Raw genomic sequence first — 26,140 nt, 5'->3', positions numbered from 1 at the left:
TCTTTTTGGATTTTTTTATAAATTTATTTTAGTTTTTGATTCTCAGTGTTTCCAAATCTCTTCTCTTTGTTTTGAGTTATCGTTTAAACGCTTTTATTTTATAAATGTTTAAAATACAAAACATAAAATACGTTTTGAGCTGAAAAAATATCACAAAGAATTATTTTCTTAATTTTTTTTCCATTTCAGCAGTATCATCAAGTTTTACAGTCACGTTTAAACAAAAACATAAGTACCAGGAGACTATGTAATGCCAGAGATAATATTCACTATGCAGAAATAGTCTTTCTGCGTTGAAAATTACACTTTATTCACGAGGCCACAAGGTTAAAAACTTTTTGGACTATCGTCCATAGGTTTCAATCGCACCGATTCGACCTCTTTTACCCGGATTTATTAGTTGACATTTATATTTAATATCATAGTGAATTTTTTTTATACATTTAAATATTTATATTTTATATTTAAGTTTCTGTTTATTGTTTAAATAACCGTTGTCTTGCTGCGCCCACATTTTATTTTATAAACAAATCGATTCCTCAGCATATTTCTAAAATTTCAAACTATTTAAAGAAACAAATTTTTAAAATGAAATTTTTATAATGAATGAAATTTTTATTAAACCATAATAAAAATTAGAAAATAAAATAAAAACATTACAGATAGACATGAGGATAGATTATACAAATTATAGAAAAAGAATATTGTCAAAAGATTGTCCGGTGGCACTATACATAGGATGCTGGGCACTATTTCCCTCTGGAAAATTAATAAATTCAAAAATTAATACAAAAATGTTACCTTAATAATAATAAGTTAAGTTACATTTGAACCATTTTACTTGCGGGATAAATACTGAGAAAGGTTCAATAGTGACGTCATCACAGAACAAGCGTAGCGACGTCGATACTACGCGCACTGAAACATACTACCAGGAGACTATAAAACGAAAGTAGTGAAATATTAATATGAATAATATAATTTGTATTATTTCTCATAACGACATGGCCTCTTTTATCGATGATTGACGGGTTCAGCCGTCGTCGAGTGAGGCTGTGTGCATACGCTTCTTATCTACGCTTTCCGAATGTTTCACGACTACCCACTTTGGCTTTGTTTATTGGTTTCTGATTTTCTGACGCGTCATATTTTTGAATTTTGGCTTGAATATGGACTTTTGTTTTGTTTAAGAATTGGTTTCGTTGTTTGGTATAGGTCTTTATAGACCTATTTTTATTTTTGTTTTAGGTATAAGTCTTTTATAGACAAATTGTTGTTTTGAGTTGTTTTTTTTGTCATTTGTATTGACGATGGACAGGGAGTTGTCCTCAGATGCCTTTGCTGGTCGGAAGCGCCCACGCGTGGGCTTAGGCATTTTTGACTCTGGCTCTGATACTGAGACAGAGGGACGAGTTACGGCGAAGTGTAATAGTGCACGTCGCGGGAAGCCCACTTCGAAGGGACGCGGAACTGCCCTAACTCGGGCTAAAGCTGAGCTTAAGGCAAAAGCCGCCGAAGCCAGGGAGGAGGCGTTCGAACGCTCCTTAAGAAGTCGGGCTTTCCGTAAAAATGCGCCCGAAGTCGTGCTGGACTCTGACGAATCCTCTTCCTTGGATGTCCGTACAGAGGATCCCATAAAATTGGATGCCGAGGAGCTGCGTGCGGAGGCTGGCCGCAACGCAGCGCTCATTTTGGAGGTGGACCAAAAGTCGGGCAATTTGAAGAGTGGCTTCATTAAGAAGCTAAAAGATTCGGTGGTTTCGCTTCAGAGTATCGTCGATGCTCTGGCGTCAAGGACTGAAGCGTAGGAGAACCGTAGGCTCCGTGCGGATAATAGTCGCCTCCGAAAGGAAATTGACGACTTAAAGACCGAGATTAAGGCGCATCGCCGCGAGTTCACCGAGATGCGTACCTCGGTAGCAGCGGCGAACGAGTCGGGCACTAGCCCCTTGCAAGATTCAAAGGCTTTGGAAGAATTCAGGGCCTCAATTGTCTCGTCAGTCGGCGTGATGATAAACGCCAAATTGGCGGGAATTGAGGAGCGCCTCCTTCCTGCGAAGATACACCGTCCCCCGCTAGCCGCGGACAAAAGGCGGGCTACCCGCCCGGTCCCACCGAAAAATGCTGCATCCGTACCCAAGCGCGTAGCTCCATTCAAGCCAGCTGCCTCAGTCGCACCGGCAACACCGATAGCTGGCCCATCCAATATCCCAACCGCGCCGGAGTTTCTACCACGGGAGGCTCAAGAGACGTCTTGGTCCACCGTGGTCAAGAGAGGAAAGGGAGGGAAGAAAGCTTCCCCGCCGACCGAAATCTCCGCTCCAGTCGTCTCAGCGGTGACAAAGACCCATGCGGCCAAGCCAAAACTGGCTGCCACTCGAACCGCTGCAGTTATTGTCACGCTGCAACCGGAGGCGGAGGAGAAGGGTGTAACGCACGCACAGGTCCTGGAGCGAGCCGAACAGGGCATAAAGCTCCAGGACCTCGGGATCTGTAGCGGACTTAAGGTCCGTCGCTCGGCAACAGGGGCCAGAGTATTGGAGTTACCAAAAGCACAGTCGGAGCAGGCAGAGAAACTTCCAAAGAAGCTTCGTACTGTGCTTGACGGGGTGGCCAACGTTGTCCGGCCCATAAAGAGAGTTGACCTGAAGGTGACGGGGCTCGACGACTCAGTCACCCCAGAGAAGCTGGTTGCGGCAGTCGTACGTGCAGGGGAAGTCGCACGCCTGAGGCAATCAAGTGTGGAGCGTTGCAGCGTGGACCCGGAAATATGGGTATGGTTCGCGTCACCTGTCCCATTACGGTGGCGAAGAAGCTGTCCGACGCCGGTCGTCTTCTGGTAGGGTGGAGCTCAGCTAAAGTGTACGTTCTGGAACAGCACCCTCTGCGCTGTTACAAGTGCATGGGCGTTGGACACACGAAGATGCTCTGCCCATTCAAGACGGAATGAGGTGGGTTTTGCTTCCGGTGTGGTGTCGAGGGCCACAAGTCTTCGACCTGCACTGGAAAGCTGCTCTGTGCAGTATGTGCGGACGCTGGAAGACTCTCTGGGCACGTGATGGGCTCGGAAGAGTGTAACTCTCCCATCACAAAAGGAAAGATGGTATTAGGCAATCACACCATCACAAACATCGGACGGTGCCAGGCCGAAGAGGAAGCAGCCATGTCAACATGAGCGACAAACTCAGCTTCCTCCAGACGAACGTCAACCACTGCGCCGGGGCTCAGGACCTGCTACTGCAGTCCATGGCGGAGTGGCAAATCGACCTGGCTGTGGCCTGCGAGCCTTATTTCGTCCCTCCCTTATCTCACTTGGTAGGGGACTTAGACGGTACCGTGGCAGTCCTCACTCGGAGCAGTACGGGTTACTTGTCCGGCGTTGGGTAGGGTACGGCATTCCACAGGGGTCGGTACTCGGCCCAATCCTGTGGAACGTCGGATTCGATTGGCTCCTGAGGGCACCTATCCTTCCCGGGATGAGGGTGTTGTGCTACGCGGATGACACCCTCGGGTCTCTGTCACAAAAACAGAGGCCCTCCTATTCCACGGTCCACGTCGGGGTCCCCCTCTAGGGGCGTCTATCACCGTCCAAGGGACGGTGATTAAGTTGCAAGCCCAGATGAGGTATCTGGGCCTGATCCTGGACGGAAGATGGAGCTTCAGGCAGCATTTTATCCAACTCGGCCCGAAGCTTATAAGCGCTGCTGCCGCCCTGGGCTGCCTCCTACCGAATGTAGGAAAATGCCGGAAACACCATGTCGGCGTTTATTCGCTGGCGTGGTACGCTCCATGGCATTGTATGGTGCACCCATTTGGGTGGATGCTCTCACCGCTCGTAACAGAGCTCTCCTGCGGAGGCCGCAAAGAGTCATAGCGGTGAGAGCGATACGTGGGTACCGTACTGTGTCATGGACGGTAGCGACACTTCTCGCGAGCGATCCGCCCTGGGAACTCCAGGCGGAGTTGCTTGCGGAAGTGCACCGGTTCCGGGTGGAAACGAGGTCAAGCGGCGTCCGTCCAGGGTCAGCGGAGGTTGAGCGAGTCAGGGCCCTAGCCCAGCGAGCCTTGATTCGCAGGTGGGAGGAGGACCTGAGGTCCCCCTCGGCAGGCCTAGTGACAGTGGAGGCGGTCCGCCTCCACTTGAGTCGCTGGGTGGAACGGAGTCACGGCACACTCACATTCAGGCTGACGCAGGTACTTACCGGACACGGTTATTTCGGTAAGTACCTGCACCGGATAGCGAGGCGGGAGGTGACACCCTCCTGCCATGAGTGTGGTGCGCCTTCGGACACAGCGTGCCACACTCTGATGGAGTGTGCCGCTTGGGGACCTCAGCGCCTGTCCCTGGCGGCCTTAGTCGGTGAAGACCTCTCGCTGCCGAGTGTGATAAACGCCATGCTTGGTAGCGAGAGGTGCTGGTTGGAGACGGTCTCCTTCTGCGAAAATGTCATGTCGCAGAAGGAGGCAGCGGAGCGGGAGCGTGAGGAGAGGACCTCCTCTGACTCGCTTCGCCGAATAAGACTGGGGAGAAGGCGTCAGCGCTATGCGCATCTTCTCCTCCCACCGTAAGTGTTGCCGCGGTTAGGGGGTCTTTGTACCCTGAGAACCCCCTAGTATTTGGAGGCCTGCAGAGGCGGGCCAACCGTCGGGGCGTTACGGTAGTATGCGCAAGCGATCCCGTGACGCCCCTCGAGAAGGCGGTGTGGGTACCGCTGATTTTATAGTGGGTATTCCGGCGCCTGTGGACTTGAAGTGGGGGGGGGGCGTATGTGGGACTCGCCGGCGCCGGCGCCGGCGAGTCCCACATACCCCCCCCCCCCCACTTCAAGTGGGGGAAACGCGTAAACGTGTTTTCCCAGCGAAACAAACAAAAAACAAAAAAAAATGGCCTCTTCTATCCGGATGTCTTAAAACTTGCAGCTTTGTATGTAATATTCGTAAAAGTTTTTAGTAACAACCAAGCAAGTTAAGGTGTTTTTTGTATGGCTATTTAATGGTTGTTTTGTTTTGCTTTTTCATTTTATATTTTCGTTGTTATCTATATTATGAAAGCTAGTGTGTGTTTATTCTAGCGTGTTAATAATACTAAAAACTTAAAGTTACGTCTGAACGACTTTTCTTATTGTCGTAAATGAGCGAGCTTAAATTGTGACGTCATCGCCAGTACGAGCGAAGCGACGCCGCCACTACGCTCACAGAAATATAATACCAGGAGACAATAAAACTGAAAAATGTTGTGAAATATTAACTTTTGCTGACTATTATAGGAAATTTGTTTAAGGGACATGGCTACGTATAATTAAATTGCAGTGCACGAAATACATTGCTAGATTAACTTAAACTGCAGGAACTTTAGTCACGTTGTAACACAAAACATTAATACCAGGATACTACGAAGGAGAAGAGATGTAATGTCTCTTTTAGGTTTATTTATCGTAAATTTAACTTTGTTGATATTGCAGCAATATGATGTGATATGTCCTAAATTGAAAGTTATTATTATCGCAGTAAGGTTGAAAAAAGTAAATCCGCGGGTTACCGTTAGTTTAAAATAAAATTGAATACTTTACATGTAGTAACTTTCAGAGTCACGTTTTAACTGAAAACATAATACCAGGATACTACGAAGCAGAAGAGATTGATATTCGCTATGCTCTCCAAGCTCTTGTGGTCTTAAATTAAGGGTTATTTCATCGTAGCAGAGAAACAATTGCATTGAATAAAAAAAATTACTGGTTCCTTGTAGCCAGATATTATTTTATGCATTATTTGTTTATATGACTCATTATTATCATGGGGCCGAGATGGCCTAGTGGTTAGAACGCGTGAATCTTAACCAAAGATCGTGAGTTCAAACCCGGGCACCACTGAATTTGATTGAGCTTAATTTTGTGTTTATAATTCATCTCGTGCTTGACGGTGAAGGAAAACATCGTGAGGAAACCTGCATGTGTCTAATTTCATTGAAATTCTGCTACATGTGTATTCTATCAATCCGCATTGCAGCAGCGTGGTGGAATAAGCTCCAAACCTTCTCCTTAAAAGGGAGAAGAGACCTTAGCCCAGCAGTGGTACATTCACAGGCTATTTACTGTACGTTAGCTTCCTAATTAATAAAGTAAAATAAAAAAAATAACCAATAGCCATAGCATAGCCATATTTAGACAGCGCGATTCAGAAAATTGACAAATTAAATAAGCACCATCTAGCGATAGATTGAGATTGGGTTGTAACACATTAATAAGACAAACATAATGACAATAATGTGAAGGTCGTTTTGAATCGATTCGAAGGCAAACGACGCAGTTGCATCACTGGAATGGTTCTGTGTATTTGTCAAAATGGTTAGCGAACTTGTTTTTTCTTTTAAATACAACTTGTACTACACCTTTTATTTATTATTTTTAAACAAGCTTAGAGTTGGAAAAAAGCAAAGAAATTCGACCTCAGCATAGGAGGATCCCCCGCGACCGCACAAATAAATTTTCAATCAAGTTTTACAGTCACGTTTTAACCAAAACATAAGTACCAGGAGACTATGTAATGTAAGAGATAATTAATATTCGCTAATAAATAATACTAAGTGAAAAATATTAAACTTAAGTATACTTTGTGAAAAATATGAAACTGCCATCAAATATTTATTTAGTTTTCGTTTATTTTTTAAATTACCGTTGCCTTGGTGCGCCCGAGTTTAATTTTATAAGTAAATCGTTTCATTAGCAGATTTCTAAAATTCCACTAGAATAGTTAAGTCGTAAACGCGTAATACACAAACTCATTTTCGCATTTATAATTTAGTTAGAATTGAATTTATGTGTAAAATTGATCAAATATTGCGTAATTTTTAATGTTATATATACATAACTTCAGAATTATATATAAAAAAACTAAATTATTACACATACTAACAAATTATAGCAAAAAAAAATTGTTCCTGTGACGTTACAAATCACGTTTAAGTCAAAACATAATACCAGGAAATTATAAAACGAAAGTGGTAAAACATGCACCTTTGCTGTTTCATTACTATTGTAGTAAATGTAACTTAATTATTTCTGCATTAAGGCTTAAATTTCTTTGAATTATATTAATAATAAAATTTATATTACTTTCATCACAACTCGGCCTCTTTTATCCGGATGTGTCTGGTTAGTAGTGAATATACATTAAAATTTCCTGACGTTCTTACAATATTGAAAGGTCTAAAGGTGTGTGTTGTAGAAATAATTTATCATTTATATACAAAATTGGTTTAAAACTTGCAGCATTTTATGCAATATTCGGAAATGTTTAACGTAAGAATAAAAAATAAATTGAAACGGGAAGGATATTATATTAATGATAACAATATATCAATAATCGAATGTATATTTATATCTTAATCATTTTCCAATTCACAGCAACATTTTTATACAAAAACGAATGACGTTCCGAAAGGAGCCGTTCGGGTATTAAGTTCTCTTGTCACTCGAATGTGACGCCAGTAATGGTTACAGGCGGGCTTGGTGGACAGTCCTGGCTTTAACTATCGTGGTATGGCATGGTTTGGCTCGGCTTGACATGGCTTGGCTTGGTTCGGCTCGGCTCGGCTCGGCTCGGCTCGGCTCGGCTCGGCTCGGCTCGGCTCGGCTCGGCTCGGCTCGGCTCGGCTCGGCTCGGCTCGGCTCGGCTCGGCTCGGCTCGGCTCGGCTCGGCTCGGCTCGGCTCGGCTCGGCTCGGCTTGGCTCGGCTCGCATGTGGCATGTAGCGTGGCGTTACAAAATGTAATGCTTCAAGTGCGTGTTCTATGACTATTTACAAGTTAGTTTTGATTTTTTTGCATTTTATATTTTCGTTATTATGAAAGCTAGAGTATTTGTTTATTCTGGCATTGTGTTCAAATGTAACTTAAAGCATCATTTCAACCACTTTTCTTATGGTTTTAGTAACCCTGAGGACGGTTAAAAAGTGACGTCATCGTCAGAACAAGCGAAGCGACGTCGCCACTACGCTCACGGAAACATACTACCAGGAGACTATAAAACGAAATAGTGAATCTTTACTTTTGCTGACTATTGTAGGAAATTTTACTTAATTATTTCTTCATCACGGTTTATATTTCTTTGAATAAGTTTAATTCATATTATTTCCAATCACAACGACGCGGCCTCTTTTATGTGGATGCGTCTGATCATAATTAATGAATATACGTTAATATTACCTCCCAGTGACATTCTTACAAATTTGAATGGTCTAAAATGTATGGTTTTTGTTTTTAATCTTATCGCACTGGTTTTAAAAATAATCTGGTATGATAAAATAATAATAATGATACATAAACTGCATCAGAGACAAAGAGTCGTCTCGTCGTCTTTAAACGGTAATTCGATAATAATTAGTGTATATTTGGATTGTACTTGAAATTGAACTTTCCAAGACGGTGAACTATCTAACAATCAATATGGCAAGTTCTCATCATTGCTTAAACCAGTAAGAGTTCAGGCGCTGGACCAACGGCTTATGTGCTTTATGAGGCAAGAGAGTGTTCATACTTCCAACTTTCAGACTCCGGGGTGCTACTCAGAGTTTTCAACAGAACAACCCAATATAACTTTTTAATTGCCCAACCTGGGGCTTGAACCCAGGATCTCGGGATCTGCGGCCTTTTATCTAACCACTAACCATCGGGGTAGTCAACTAATTATACATCGACCAGCCCGGATCGGACCGGAAGAATAAGCCGGTTAAAAGAGGCCGTGTCATTGCGAATAACCAAAATCGTATCCAAAGAAATTTTAACCTTATGGCGTCGACAATAAAATCTAATTTTTATCTATTTATTTAACATTTAATAAGACTGTAACGTCATCGCAAGTCTTATCACCTACATTTCATGGTCTCCTGGTACTTATGTTTTGGTTACGGGACCGGATTTTGAATGCATCGAGCCAAAATGATCTCTGCTGTCTTAAGAATTCTTCTTAAGCATAAACACTTAACGCCCTGCTGCCGGAAGGTTTGTTTAATTTAAAGAAAGTCTTTGTCACACTATCAATAAAAGCGCGATTTCGATGATAGAAGAAAATATAAAGCGCGCATCGATCTCTAAAGCCATTCCAACCACTAAAGGAGTAAAGATATATAAACAACTTCGACCTTGAATTGATGCGATATCATTGGTCAAGATTAAAATAATATATACTTATACTATAAATACGCAAATAACTCTGTCAGTCAGATTGTCTGTTACGCTTTCGCACTAAACCACTGACTGATTTTGATGAAATTTCGTATTTGAACCTTGAATCTCAAGGAAGGACATAGGATATTTTTGATACTTAATAAGCTGACGAAAAGTAATCAATGATATTCATTAAGGATTCATAAAAAGCGTTTCGAATGTCGACGATATGTATATATATTTTTAGCAACCAGAAATGGATTTTAAAAGTAACGGTAATGAAAAGTTAAATATTCTACAAAGGAATTAAATTGGTAACGGAAAATGACTGTTTAACATTGATAGAGAAATATATCACTACGACACAGCTTAGTCGGGTGAAATAAGAGTTCCAATCTTCAGGAGCAAAAAGAGGCCCATCATGGGGAGAGGGGTTCTTTTATAGCCCGGTGCCCGTGTGTTGCCAGTCTTCTCGACTGACTCCTTACAATACATATTGGAACTTGTGAAGTAAAATGAAAGTAGACATAATTATTAAAGTGGAATAGTGTTGTGTTATAAATTAATACTTTATTACTTTTTACTTTATTGTACATCACAAAGAAAAAAAAATACAAAACATGGATACAGCCTAAATAAAAGTAGCATACAATTTTGGCGACCTTATCGCTACATAGCGATCTCTTCCAGGCAACCAACAGTGTAAACAATAACTCATAGGATATGAGGTAGGTGGTGGGTGCTATAGTAATAAATAAAATAACATTAATCTATTATTAACACAAACTAATAAATAAATTTAAATATAAAAAACACATATTATATATCAATAAATAAATTATATTATCAATACATATAAAATTACAAGTATATAATATAAAAACATACTATATTTATAAAATAAGAATGAATAAAAACGATAAGTCCTCAAACATAACAAGAAAGAAAAAAAAATGAAAAATACAAAAATAATAAACATCAAAGAAATTATTGGTGATAAGGCATTTGATTTGATTAATATTCAAGGACAGAAGTGAAATATCAATTAAAAAGAAGTAATTGATCACAAAATTACGAATTACGAAAAGGACATTTTGTCAAGACACTAACGGGACATTTCAAATTAGCTAATTATGCGATAACAATCATACTGATAATCTTTCAGTGTGATAAGAATCACACTGGATAACAGTAACGCTCGTAAAAGCACAATAAAAACATAAGAAGTCCGTGACAGCTATGACGTGTATGCTGTTAGGCCTATTGATCGGGCCACAGATAAACGCTAACAATACATTAATCAAGAATCGTTTGTGGTATATAATATAGCAGAGCTATTCGCAAATCAAATGAATTATGTAAATCGAAGATTTATTTTCTTTATTTTGTCCTTCGATTGGATTATGCTAAGTGTTATGAACAAATATAATGTTATGAACAATCCTTTGCGATTTTGAGACGAACAGATCGACAGCTTAAATCAGAATTCACCTTTTTATATTATTTTTATTTAAAATAAATATTACTTAAATTTGACTGAAAATGCTTTTAATTATAATCTGTAAACTATGATATTTATTATAAGGCATATTTTTTAATACGACCGGCGTATATAACCCGGTTAAAAGAGGTCGGTCGAGTCGGTGTGATGGGGAGTTTGATTTTATTCATCCAAGATTTAAAACTTTATTGCACTAACAATAAAGTGCAATATGCATCGTTCGTACATTATAATGATTGTCATTACCTCACACATTTCATAGAGTCCTAGTACTTATGTTTTGGCTTAAACGCGACTGTCATTTTACTTGCCAACTACTGCTAGCTTATACTTGCTTATTTCCAAGTTTATGTTACTTCAAATAAGTCAGTTATCACGTTGTGGCCGATATAATCTTAATAATTAAAATAATTTATAGTATTATTTCCTTTCCTATTTCTCATTGAAGGACTTTAGTCCTTAGAAATATTGATAAAAAAACTTCTTACTCAATAAGACTATAATGACGTGACGGCGGTTTCATAACTACTCTACTATATCTAGTCTGCCTTTCACGCCGAAGGTTGTGGATTCGATTCCCACCCAGGAAAGATATTTGTGTGCTTGAACATATCTGTTTGTCCTGAGTCTGGGTGTAATTATCTATATAAGTATGTATTTACATAAGAAAAGTAGTATATGTAGTATATCAGTTGTCTGGTTTCCATAGTACGAGATCTGCTTAGTGTGGGATCATCTGATGGCCGTGTGTGAATAATGTCCCAGGATACTATTATTATATATAATATGTCGTGTTATATAAGTGTGGAATAAACTCCAAGCTTCTCCTTAAAGGGAGATAAGACCTTAGACTACTAGTGTTACTTTGATAATATTCGCTGAATCAAACGTCACTCTCAGAAGATATGTTGGCTGTATAACTTACACTTTAACCACACAACACTGAATAATGTGTTAATATGACACAAATATGGAGATATTTATTTATTTATTTTATATTCGCCGGGAGGGCAAATGACTCTACTCCACTTGATGGTAAGTGGTAGTAGAGTCCAAACGCGACGAAGGCCAGTACAGACGGGAAAAACGTTCTACACTAGCCGCCTTCGCCTTGCCGGCCCGCAAGATGCCTCTTCACGCCTCGTTTGAAGGAACCCGGGTTGTAAGAGGAGGGGAACACGTGAGCTGGTAAGGAATTCCATTTTTTGGAAGTGCGACAAAGAAAGGAGTTGCCAAATTTCTTTGTTCGCGATGGAATTGATGTCACAGTTTGGCGGTGACATCGAGAACCAGCTCGCGTGGACTTAAGAAGGAAGGGGGAAGCAGGAATTAGAGAGAATAATTCCTCAGAGCACTCGCCGTGATACAGTCGATAGAAAGCGCTCAGTGCTGCTATCTCACGACGCAATTGTAAAGGTTCAAGGGTGTTTGTGACCTTTACGTCGCCAATAATGCGTACGGCACGTCGCTGCAACCGGTCCAAGGCCTCAAGTAGGTACTTAGCGGAGCCATCCCAAAGGTGCGAGCAATATTCCACGCAAGACCGTACCTGTGTTTTGTACAGCAAGCACAGTTGTTGTGGCGTGAAAAAGCGCCGCACCTTGTTCAGAACTCCGAGTTTCCGTGAAGCTGTTTTTATAACAGCCTCGATGTAATCCCTTGGACTAAGGTCGCAGCGAACGTCAATCCCCAGCATAGCGATTTTGCTTTGCATCACCAGCGGAGTACCACAGAGGGAGGGAAGAGGGGAAAATGTTGACTTTTTCGCCGTGAGAGCGCATACCTGTGTTTTCTTGGCATTAAACTCAACAAGATAATCAGAGCCCCATTTGGTGATGAGCTCTAACGTCCTATCGAGTACAATGACAAGATCCTTCCGCCTCTCCTCAATTTCCGCTCGCCCAGCCACTGCGCGTCCGTGGTATCCACCATGCACTGTACTATCGTCTGCATAGCAATGTATGTTCCCAAGAGAGAGCATATCATTGATATGCAAAAGAAAGTGTGTGGGAGATAGCACAGATCCCTGGGGGACCCCTGGGCTTTTCTCAGAAGCCTCGCACCATGACAATCCCAATGCGTTAGTCTAGTCTAATAATAGCACATTATATACCTATGAAGTTAATTTTCTAAATTCATTCAGACAATTATAAAGATCGACTGCTTCTTTGGTCTAGTGGCTAGATATAAGGCCACATCCCGAGGTCCTGGATTCAAATCCCTTGTCGGGCAAGTAAAAAGATATTGAGTTTTTCTGTCGGATTCTCAGTAGCATCCTGGAGTCGGGAAGTTGGAAGTATGTAAACCACCGTGTCTTGGAAGGCACGTAAAGCTATTGGTCCTGCGCCTGAACTCTTTCCCATCAGATTATATGATATGTGAATAAGGAAATAAAGAGTGCACATGTGCTTGCGCGCATACACTGGTGTACCATAATATATCCTGGGCAGTTGACTAATCTTACTTAAGATTGGCCGCCGTGGCCGAAATCGGTCCGGAGGTCATCACGTTTATGATCATTTTGTAATTAATATTATTCAACACTATACATACCCAGTAGAAAATATCTAGCCAGCACGCACGATTCAGGAACGTGAAATATTCAATCAGCGCCATCTATCGCTACCGAGTAGTATACACTATTAAACGATATTCTATTAACAATTCACTTAGTTTTTCCTATAAAAAATCGGTCTATGCGGTTATTTGCCATTGTTTAAATCAATTAATTCGATTCAATTCAATTCCATTTATTTGCTTTAAACATAATGTACATGTTTAGTCACTATATTTATGACATGCAAATATTTTAACTTAAATTATACAATAAAATTATTTCAACTTAATTACAAGAAATATCATTACACATTACATTATAATTCTTCATTTAAATAATATTTATGAAATTGATATATAAATGTCAAATATTTATTGCAGGAATTCTATTATCGCGTATAACTATAGTCAAACGTTAACGTTTGTCAACCAACCAGTCATGTAATTTTTTCTTAAATTTTAATCATAAGGCAGATCCTTAATGTAAGAAGGCAACTTATTTTCACTACCATACGGTCACAACTCTTTAAGCAGAGAGCTGTTTTACACGGTTGCATGTACAATTTATTTGAATATCGCGTATTAAATGATACAATATTCTGATTAGTCTCAAAGTTTTTGAATTTCTTTACGAAACGTGCTGCTTCGTATATGTATATTTTTAAATAAGGGTTGATTGATTGCATTGGATTTTTGTTATATATTGCACGAATACATATTTTTTCTGAATGAGAAACACTTTGTTCATTTCTATTGCATTGCCCCAAAGTATATATATATATATATATATATATATATATATATATATATATATATATATATATATATATATATATATATATTGAGTTCAAAATTGTAAAGTTTAGCATTACATTCAGATCCAGATTTTATAAGTCTCAGATAAACATAGTACGTCTACATTCACATTTTCTTGGCTTAATTCATCGAAAAATATTTCTAATAAGTTTCGTTTATTTAAAACCCCAGTGTAGAGAGTACACAGTACTGAGAGTTAGTGTACATACAGTCAAGTGTAGTTTTTATGACTTATTGTCACTTTAGGATCGAAAGGAATCTTTCAAATTTGTTCTCGTTGTTATATCGTGATTAAGAGTTAGTTGTCTATTTATTTTATCATTAGCACCGTGTCTTGATTTGACTTTAAAATAGTATGGAATAGTACCAGGTTTGTAAGGGTTTCGAGTGCTGTTGCTACTAATTATGTCAGGATTTGCCTTCGAATGATTAGGTTTATCGCTATCAACTTTTCTAAAATAGAACGGTACATTTCCTGGTTGGTGGACACTATCTAACTATCTCTATGTAAAATTGTACTGTTATTGAATTTCGTAAGATAACTTTCGTAATAATCAGCATAGTCAATTACAAAATTAACTTTTTTACAAACATCAAAGAAGTAATCCTGATTATTTCTATATCAATAATTTAATTTTACAAATTGAATATTTTTGTAACTTTTAGAATATAATTGCAACATGTTATTAAACTTAGCTTCATTTAGGAAGCGATTACACGTGACAGTGTTTATAGTAATTTTAACATCTTCGCCTCGTGCAATTAATGTTGCACCTAAATATTACTAGAATTTTATATTTATTATTGATAAGCTCACTTACAAGTAAAACGTAATAATAAAAGCAATTGTTTTCTTCAATGTATATACATTTTAAATAATTTAAATAAATTCTCGGAATGTATACAATGGATTTCTGGAGTGGTTGCGTCTTATTACATACATTTCTTTGCTGATCTGTTTTCATATTTAAATGTCGTGTAGGTGAGGCAAAATATAATCAGATTAATGATTAACGATTATAATGTGTAATCATCAATCACGGACGGATAGACAGATTAAAAACGTCCTACGACTTCAATTCGTTTAATGACTATTGATAAACTTTAGTGTAATTGTTGATTTGAGGGTTTTTTTTAATATATTTAATTTGTAACTATATTTCATTTTGAAACAAGACAATACCTCCTACCTAAATCCAAGTTAAATAAAATAAAAGTCTGAATAGGTAAAAAGTAAAAATCATAAAATAAAACTTTAAAAAGTAATAAATAATATGAATATTACAAATGTATTAACAATCAAAAATTAATAGTAAGTTTTATATAAAAATCTCAACCGATTGACGAGCCGGTTGGCGTGGTTAGTAGATACTTGCCTTTCACGCCGAACGTTGTGGGTTCGATTCCTACCCAGGACAGATAGTTGTGTGCATGAACATGTCTATTTGTCCTGAGTCTGGGTGTAATTATCTATATAAGTATGTATTTACAAAAGAAAATAGTATATGTAGCATATCAGTTGTCAGTTTCCATAGTACAAGCTCTGTACAAGTTTAATTTGAGATAAGGTGGCCGCGTGTGAAAAATGTCCCAGGATATTATTATTATTGTTAAAGATTAATGTAAGATACAAAAAGAACAACTTCGATAACCTTCAGTCAATGAACTCTGAGGTCAGTGATAAATATTGTCTGGGTCTTTTCGTATGAAATAAATAAGTGGACGGGTTGACAGATTGATGGTAAGTGATAACCGCCCATATTTAACACTAAGAAATATCAACTATTTTTAACATTGCCATGCACCGCCAACAGAAGTGGTCCTCCGAGGAGAAGGTTTGCGGCAGTATATCAGTGGAACAAGAAACATGCAGGTTTCCTCACGATGTACTCCTTCACCGAGCACGAGATGAATTATAAGCATAAATTAAGCACATGAAATTTCCATCTCAGCTCAACATAATTTCATCATATACCACTAGAATGCAAATTCTTCTCCATTTTGTCATCACTAAAAGTAGCATTAACTCGCTGGTGTTGTCTGAAGCTCTTCTTGGAAATTTATGATGTCATGAGGACTCAGTTTTGGTTGCATCTGTGTTGTGGTCAGTGTGTCTTCACGTAATATGCTCTTGTACCCACAGCACACTTCGAGGTATGATATACACTGTCTCTGTCTGAAACATGAAATGAAGTGTATCATCAATGGAGTGGTGTGGAGCGGATTGGAGTGGAATGGAATAGAACAGAATATGCTTGATGGTTTTTTTCTCATCTCAAATTTAACACATTCAACCTGATGGTAAATGGTCATCTCTGCCATAGACATTGGCACTGTTTGAAGAAACAATCATTCCTTACATCGACAATGCGCCAGTCTCGAAAACTGAAGTGTGAGAATTTGTGCCTATAGTTAGTTGGCCTTCAAATCGGAACACAACAATATAAGCATTGTTGCTTACCGGTAGAATATGTGATTAATGGGTGGTACCTACCCAGACGAGACTGTACAAACCCCTATCACTAAATAATCCAATGCAATGAACAGAAAGCTGTCTTTTAAATAAGAAAGCGAATTCCGGACAAGTAAATACACGTTTTTCTATCTGTTTCCCGGCTATGATAGCCATTCTCATGCGATCATAGCCAACTGACATATAGTGTATGCAGCTTATTCCAACTACAAGAGGAGTAAATACAAATGAACAACTTTGACCCTGAACTGAGGCGATATCATTGGTCGAGATCTGTGATATTAATCATTATGGATACACGAAAAAAATGGCGTCTTGAATGACAGCGAAGTTGTTATCGAAACTTTGGAAGTAAAATTAAAGTGTATTAAGTGAAAAATGAAATAGTGTTGTATTATATATAGAGAGACATATTAATCAAGAACTGCTGTCTCCTCGTCATAATGTAATGAGATTAGCCAACTGCGCAGGAGATATTATAGTGCACAAGTATGTGCGCAAACACAGGTGCACTCTCTATTCCCTAACTCTTATAATCCGATAGAACGGCAATCCGATACGACCGGAAAGAGTTTAGGCGCAGGACCAACGGCTTTACGTGCTTTCCGAGGCACGGGAGTATATACACTTCCAACTTCCAGACTCCGGGCTGCTATTGAGAATTTTCTGACAGAAAAACCCAATAACATTTTATTGGGAATTGAACCCAGGACCTAAAGGTATGCGGCCTTACATCGAGCCACTAGACCAACGAGGCAGCTTGTAAAATATTAGCATATCGTATCATAAATAATAATCTTTATTCTATGTAATTCCATATAACGAGTTGTAGCACGATTTAACTTACTACCAACGCCATCTATTAACAATTAACAAACACTATCAGTATATAATAATATTCTTACTTATAATAATGAAAGCACTTTGAATATATGAATCTCAGGTTTGTTTATCTACGCTACTGCTATTGGTTATTATAATTGAGATGAAGGAAAATGTGGTAAGGAAATCATTAAGAGGCCAGCAGGAAGCTGATAGAGGACGACAATTTTAGTAAAACATCCTTACCCCATATCTGTGATTGTCTTGCCATCTGCGAATATCGTGTGGGAGTCCGGATCGCAAAGATAATACACCACACAGGTACCTGGCTCATTGTTGTCCGTGATACAGTCTAGATCACTTATTTCTGTAAAAAAAAGATAACTCGTTGAACAAATAAAGCCACAGATCCCGAGCTCCGAGAAACTTATGGTAGGGCTTTGTGCAAACTCGTCTGAGTAGGTACCACCCACTCATCAGATATTCTACCACAAAACAGCAGTACTTGATATTGTTGTGTTAGGGTTTGAAGGGTGAGTGAACCAGGGTAATTACAAGCTCAAGGGACATAACATCTTAGTTCCCAAGGTTGGTGGCGCATTGGCTATGTAAGTGATGGTTGACATTTCTTAGAATGCCAATGTCGAAGGGCGTTGGTGACCACTTACCATCAGGTGGCCCATATGTTCGTCCGCCTTCCCATTCTATAAAAAAAATAGGTCGCGTCTATACAAAGTTTTCGAGTTTTTAAAACTTACCGCCTCAGTCCTCACCAAAAAATAAATAAATAAAGGAACACATGTGTGCAAAAGGTTATTATACAATTGCAGTTTATACAAGTAGAAGGTAATTCCCCGAACCTGGGATAATTCTAAAAAAAAAATAGAATTTTAAAAGTGTACTTACTATCACCTGTTGGTGTCAAATCAAGGTCGTCGTAATCTGAAAAAATAAAAAGTTTTCATAGTGTTATGAAAAGTTATATCTAAACAATGTTATACTAGTAGTAACAGCCTATAAATGACCCAGTGCGGGGCTAAGGCCTCCTCTCCCTTTTTGAGGAGAAGGTTTGGAGCTTATTCCACCACGATGATCCAATGCAGGTTGGTGGAATACAATTTCAGTAAAATTAGACACATACAGGTTATCAACACAAATTAAACACATGAAAATTCAGTTGTGCTTGCCCGGGCTTGAACCCACGATCATCGGTAAAGATTCACGCGTTCTAACCACTGTTCAACCCCCATTCATGTGGGGGAAACGCGTAAATGCGTATTTCCAGCGAAAAAAAAAGTTCACAAATGTACACGTGGTAATCCTTACCGGCCGCACTGTTAAATGTTTGCTGAACCCATTGCGAAGTATCGTCGTCATTTGCTGTTTGGATAGTTGAAGAATGCGAGATTATTAGAACAGCAACCAAACCCTGCCTGTAAAAAATTATCATTATAATATTTATAAAAACCCACAAGCATACCGGTACTGGTCACCTGATGGTAAGTGGTCAGCAAACAATGCTTTACATACAAGTGTATTCACGTCTAACTTGTTACATTGGCTGTACTGAGAATTTTCGACAGAAAAACATATCTCGTGTTGAAATCCGGTACCTCGGGATCTCCAGCCTTATAACTAGCCGCTAGACCAATTTGGGTTAGTGGCTCGATATAAGGTGGTTGGTTATATACCGTTCTAAATATATATATATATAAACAATATATCGGCGGTCTCAGACGACCAACTTGATAAAATTATCGAACAAACACCTTACATCCCTACCGATGAGATTTCCCATTTGCCTCATCATTTCAGGGAAAACCAACCTATTTAAAATGTTAAGAGTTTCTGAAAACGGAATTCTATCTTATTTTATAACTTTAATTTACTTTATAACAAAAAACAACAATGTTATGTCTATGTAAACAAATAAAGAATTAGGTGAACTTCCAAATTAAATTTCATCCCCTATTTACCTGCTCACGGAATTCATTTCGATAAATACTTAAACATATCAAATATTAGTTATAAATAGAGGCCTATACACAATTTTCTTTATTAACAGCTATAAAAATGTCAATATTTCATATAAATTTACAACTTCCTATTTACAATATTTTGAAATTTAAAAACAGAATTGTATATTCAAATTACTATAATTCTCTTTAGGGGATGATTTTTTGAAATCCTTCTGTATTGCTTACTAACATTCACAAAAACCTTTGCAAAAATAATACGTCTAAACTAACTTAGATCGACTGTGATTATATATCAGTTAGTCAGTTTCAGTTACATAAAAATGAACTGTGGAAATGTCCTATTTCATTTAACACTTTTTTTTATATAATAGGAAGGCGGACGAGCATATGAGCCACCAACGCCCATAGAAATTGGCATTGTAAGAAATGTTAACCGTCGCTTACATCACCAATGCGCCACCAACCTTGGGAACTAAGATGTTATGTCCCTTGTGCCTGTAATTACACTGTCTCACTCACAATTTAAACCAGAACACAACAATACCAAGTACTGCTGTTTTGCGATAGAATATCTGATGAGTGGGTGGTACCTACCCAGACGAGTTTGCACAAAGCTCTACCACCAGTACTTAACCCCCATTAGTAAATAGAAGTTGATTATGGGTTATTATAGAACGATTTGTAGGTGAAGATTGTCCTGTACTTTTAAGCTTTAAAGAAGTCGCAACTAGCCCATATTTGTGTTATCGTACGGTCTCACTCACCCTTCACCCCGTACCACAGATAAAAACAATAAAAATACTAATTATTATATTAAACGAAATCACTTACATGAACAAAACAGATAAAATAAAACATTATATATTTGATATAATTTTCTTATTACAAATAAGCCACAACAATGTATTGCCTACCTCGAAAACATTGAAGCGCTTTAAGTGCTTAAAAATATTTAAAATAGGTGCGCTTGCGCCGACGTCCGACACTAAACTGGCGAGACGTGTATTTCATAAGTATAATTATTCAGACATATAATAAATATTATGTAAGCTTAAAGGTTAATAAAATAGATGTACATTTTAATAAGGAAATAACTCACATAGACTATATATATATATAGTTGTTGAGCTACAATTGATTCCAATTGTAGCTCATCTAATTTAGTGGTTGTGTGGTCTGCGACATCCACCGTTCTTACAAGGAAAAAAATTCAAATCCGGTGCGGCAGTCCAAACCGCCTTCAAAGAGTTTATTGATTCTCGTCCCCATGTTTTTTTTAGTAAAGGGATCAATGAACTATCTATGAGATGGCAAAAGTACATAGATAACAACGGTGCATACTTTGATTAATTAAATATATTTTACAAAAAAAAATTGACTTTATATTCCTCCCATACAAAACGCCAATTTCATATGTAAAGACCTAATTTATTAATATTTGACTTACATATTAAAGTATTTTAAGTACCCGAAAAGAGTCAAATGCTTTTTGTATATATTTTTAACAAAATCTTAATTTTTTTACTGACGGTCGGCTGTAACGCGTTCTTAATGGGTTTGTTCTCGCAGCCGTTTGTAAAGGAGAAATTGTGTGCGTTAAGTACAATTTATAATAAAAAATTGTTAAATTTATCCAGATAATTCGAATCCAGTTGCAAGAGGGCGGTTATTATTATTATTAACATATTGGTTCTTAGATTTTGAACATTCCAGCAATATTAACAAAGTTCAATTTAAGATAATATACCTCAAAAAGGCATTAAAGACATCTCTTCTGCATCGTAGTGTCCTGGTACTTATGTTTTGGTTCGAAACGTGACTGCTTTCTCCCACGAGGATTTAAGCTTCGAATTCTACACGCAAATTGTTTTTTAATCTTTACAAGCCACCTACAAATCCTTTTATATTATTTTCCTTTTAATCAATTCTTATGTTGACATATTCCTTATTAATTATTATATTTATACATCATACCAGACCACTAATACTAGTGTATATAGACTATATATATATAATATAAGACTAGTGTAGTTTTAAAATAAATCATAGCAAACGACAGTAGTAATAAAATAATGCTACAGAAATCATAACGCACGAGTATAACCGGATACATCTGGGTAAAAGAGGCCGAGTCGTTTTGCACAATATATAAATTTAATTTTGCCTAGGTATTTTTAATTAAAAAAATTTAAACAAAGTTAAAATTACCAAACTAGCCATGAAATAACAAAAAAAAAATTCTGCTTCTGTTTTATAGTTTCCTGGTATTATGATTTTGTTTAAGCTTGATCTTTGCCAACATCACAAGCAACAACAACACTACTCCTTTTACTTTGTCCACGAATTGAAATAAATTTATTTATTTATTAATGTTATATTTAAGTTTGACGAGAGCTTAGAGAGCATAGAGAAACAGCTCTTCTGCTTCGTAGGATCCTGGTATTATGTTAAACGTGACTGAAAAATGCTACAGTACATTTTAGTTTACAACTATCAGTGCCCCTCGGTTTTAATCGTCTGCAAATTGATTATTCATCAATTAGTAATTTATTTACAAGACCTGTCTTCTTCATTGTTAATTAGAGTACTTTTTATCATACGTACCAGACCATTTTTAAAACCGAGTTTTAAAAAAATAACAAAAACATTTTATTTTAGAGCATTAAATATTTGTGAGAACGACGCAGAGAAGTCTTAACGTATAGCCACTACAAACCGGATAAAAGAGGCCAAGTGATGTATAATAATATAAATTGTACTTAATCAAAAAAATTTTAACCTTATTTTATATATTAAACCAAAAGAAATTAAGTAAAATTTCCTACAATATTCAGCAAAAGGTAGTAATACTTCACTACTTTCGTTTTATAGTCTCCTGGTATTATGTTTCTGTGAGCGTAGTGGCGACGTCGCGTCAGTCGTTCTGGCGATGACGTCAAAATTTAATCTTTCTGAATAAACGGGCTTATTACGACCATAATTATGAAAAGTGGTTCAAATGTAACTAAGTTCTTAGTATCAACATGCCAGAATAAACAAACAACCTAGTTTTCATAATATTGATAACAAAATATAATATGTGAAAAAAAAACAAACTTAACCATTAAATAATAGTCATAAAAACACATTAAATTATTTTTTATTATTTCATTAAAGCTTTTCCGGATACTCCATAAACAGCTGCGAGTTAAGTATTTTTTTTAAATAAGTTGTTATTTATAAAACAAACCTTTAGACCATTCAATATTGTAAGAAAGTTGCAGGGAAATCTTAACGTATAACCACGACTAACCGGACACATCCGGATAAAAGAGACCAAGTTGTGACGAAAGTAATATAAATTATATTATTTATATAATTTAATGAAATTTTAACCTTAATGTTAAGTGAAATTTACTACAATAGTTATGAAAAGGCAAAGGTGAATATTTCTCTACTTTCGTTTTATAGTTTCCTGGTATTGTTTTGGTTTAAACGTGTACTGCGCCCGCGTACGCGGAAACTTGTCTATAATCAATCATCATATCATCCTGTCTGTGCGATGGTAATTTTGTCTAATTGTTTTGAATTATTTTTTTTTAATCATTAAAGGCCGACTAAATTTAGTGCTTTAAAAAAGGAATAGTGCCACCGTCCTGTCAACCTTATGCAACAGAAACAATCTTTTGTGCTTATAATTTGATGTCTTTTTGTTATTTTTTTATTATCATTATTTAAATAATTCTGGAATTTTATAATATTAAAAATAACGCAAATATTTGATGAATCTTATAAACAAATTTAATCCGAATTAATATTTATAAATGCAAAAGTCAGTTTGTGTGTGTATTTACGACTTAACTATTCCATATTAGCTGTGTACTGTGTTCAAAGATAGTCTGGAATCACAGAAATGTGCGGATGAATCCTTTTTTTTTTTAAATAAAACACAGTAAGACAACTGTATTGAAACCATAAACAAAAACTTAATAAATATTTCAAGGTAATATTATTTTTCTCTAAGTATTTTAATTATAAGTAATAATAATAATTAATCCGGGTAAAAGAGGTCGAATCGGTGCGATAGAAAACTATGTTATTGATCAAACAGTTTTTAACCTTGTGGCCTCATCAATAAAGTGTAATTTTCAACGCAGAAAGACTGTTACTGCATAACGAATATTATCTCTTATATTTCATAGTCTCCTGGTACCTATGTTTTGGTTTAAACGAACGAGAGATTTGGTGGACCATACTGAAATTGTAAAAAAATTAAATTGTGCGGTCGGGGAGTCAGTCAATCGGGAACAAAATTGAGATATTTTTCCAACTCAAAACAACTCAATAAAAAATCAATTAAACGATATCCATCATCAGAATCAAAAACCAAAATGATTTCATGAAAAATTAAAAAAAAAGTTTTCTCTAAAACGAACAAATATATGATTATTATCTATATCTATCTTATCTATCCCTATCCTTTTCTGTACCAGCGATAACGTGAATACAATATTGCATGGTTATAATGATTATAATGATGAGTAGTTAAGACGTGAAAGCCAACAAACAAATAAACTCTTTTTCGCATTTTTATTTTTATTGTATTTTTAATATTTCATTGTAAAAAGTTATATATGTTGAAATCATCTTGGTACAAAGCATAATAATAATAATACTCACATAAATTTTTCCTCTTTTATCAACAGACAGACAGGAGTGAGTTACTTTCACATTTATGTTAAAGTCACGTTTAAACCATAACATCGTACTAGGAAACTATGAAACTGAAGATATCGTTTGTATCTTTATTATTTCTCAGTAAATTGCATTTTATTTGTATATTTATATAGTATTGGTATAAAATAGTGGATCACACCAATTGCCTTTTTTAACCGAGTTCGACATACTCGGCCTCCTGTGCGTGACTATATACTATATAGCCTAATAATTATTGCATTTGGACCTTAGCTAAAACATTATCTATAAGATAAAAAAGTAACAGTTAGTTATATAACACCACATTGTTGGGCAAGCCCCCTTTTAAAGAGATGGTTTTCAGCTTATTTAACCACACTGCTGTTACTGCACCGCGGTAGTGCACACACGTGTGCCTGAATTTCATGCGATATCTATAAACATACATTTTTATTCTCTTCTCTCTCTCTACGTTTATTTGTAGGCAAAAATATACATAACACCAGGAAAGTATAAAACTATATAGTGCAAAAACTTTCATCAAAAATATTAAACCCCGTCTTATTGCTTCTTCTAGTTCATTTTTCGCCCAGAGAATCGGAATTGCGATTTGAAGGGGAAATGCTGCTAGCATTCTTACCACCATTCGACGCGGTCACGATTTGTACATTAACAATCTTTATTTATTTATTTATTTATTTATAATAGCACACTTAGAACATACATATAAATATATATATATATAAATCATTGAAAATATTAATTTATAAAACATTGTCATGTCAATTACAAGTGTACATAGCACATCCAGATTCATCTAATCAAACATCAAAGTTAAAAGTAACAAAAAATCATTTTAAAAAAAAAATGTCAAAATTAAATAATAAATAATGTCATTATTATAATAAAAAATCAATCGGTGAAATCATAATTAAAAATTAGTAAGAGTAATAATTAAAAGTAATCATGCATTTTATAATAATTAAGTAACTTACTATTTCTAAAGATTGAAGGAGAGTCACAAAAAATGTCAATGTCCGGAATTGATTTAACGATATTGTTATATTTATTACACAACCGTATTAAGGGAGTTTGTTTACCAATATGAGACTTTACGCAAAGAGTATGAAATATATTGTGGGTGTGAGTACTTCTGTGTGCCCTGGACGGAACTGATATCAGTATTAATAATACTGTCTAGGAATTTAAGTTCTAACAATTCGCACCTACTTTGAAGAGAAATCATATTAAACTTTGCCAAAAGTTCTTTGTATAACTGTCTGTGCGAAAAATCCTTTTTATGAAAAGCAAAATGTTTCGTAAAGGCTCGTTGAATACTCTCAATACGCCGAGAGTGTACGCTATAGAGTGGATTCCATTTAACACAGGCATACTCAAGACAGCTACGCACTAATGAATTGTACAAGAGTAATTTAGTTTTCCCTGAAAAGCCTTGAGTGTTTCGATTGATGAAATCAAGATTTTGAGCAGCTTTAACAACTATATTATCAACATGAGTTACTAAGGTTAGACGCCAGATCAGTAGTCAATAGTGACTCCTAAGTCTTTAATTTGCGATAACTCTTGTAATATTTTATTTTCAATTGAGTAATTAGAAACAAGCGGTTTTTTCGAGTAAATTTTATATGAAAACATTTGCCTACATTAAGAGTCATATTGTTGAGATGACACCATGCAATATTGTTGAGGTCGTATTGTATTAAATTTATGTATGAATTGGATTTTACTGTTTTGTATATTTTGAGATTGTCAGCAAACAATGAACACTTACAATACTTTATATTCTCAGTTATATCGTTTATAAAAACAAGAAACAAGAGTGGACCCAAATAGAAGCCCTGTGGAACCCCACTTCAATCTGAGATTCAAACCCAGTTACGGCAACTATAAAGATTGTGTCAAATATGACTGAAACCATCTACGTAGAATAGTTCCAAGGCCATACTGATGTCATTTTTTAAGAAGTATTTGATGGTTTACTTTGTCAAATGCGTTGCTGAAATCAGTATATATAGCATCTATCTGGTCCCCCCTGTCCATCGCTAATGCCAGGTCTGAAGTAAAAAGTGTTAGATTAGTGTGAACTGATAACCCGTCTCTAAAATCGTGTTGCGAATGTGTGATGATGTTGTTAA

At 36.9% G+C, this 26,140-nt stretch overlaps 1 protein-coding gene across 2 annotated transcripts; it reads right to left on the bottom strand.

Moving 5' to 3' along the window:
* Nucleotides 1-15,299: 15,299 nt before the first annotated feature.
* Nucleotides 15,300-20,315, bottom strand: LOC126780143 (uncharacterized). Of its 2 annotated transcripts, none has more exons than XR_007670441.1 (5): nt 19,905-20,202; nt 18,658-18,764; nt 18,238-18,273; nt 17,578-17,698; nt 15,300-16,212 (listed from the first exon to the last, which is right to left on the bottom strand). XR_007670441.1 is itself a non-coding variant. In XM_050504415.1 (5 exons), exons 1-5 carry the CDS (start codon nt 20,233-20,235, stop codon nt 16,059-16,061), a joined length of 429 nt encoding a protein of 142 aa, XP_050360372.1. In that variant the 5' UTR covers nt 20,236-20,315; the 3' UTR covers nt 15,300-16,058. The 2 variants fall into 2 exon arrangements, 1 of the variants encoding a protein (XP_050360372.1); XM_050504415.1 differs by lacking the exon at nt 19,905-20,202 and adding an exon at nt 20,225-20,315.
* Between the last annotated feature and the right edge of the window lie 5,825 nt (nt 20,316-26,140).

This window comes from Nymphalis io, chromosome 30 (assembly GCF_905147045.1).
Source record: "Nymphalis io chromosome 30, ilAglIoxx1.1, whole genome shotgun sequence".
NCBI classification, from domain to species: Eukaryota; Metazoa; Arthropoda; class Insecta; order Lepidoptera; family Nymphalidae; genus Nymphalis; species Nymphalis io.
The sequence above is the reverse complement of the archived record's forward strand: the minus strand, read 5'-3'. Positions and strand labels throughout refer to the sequence as shown.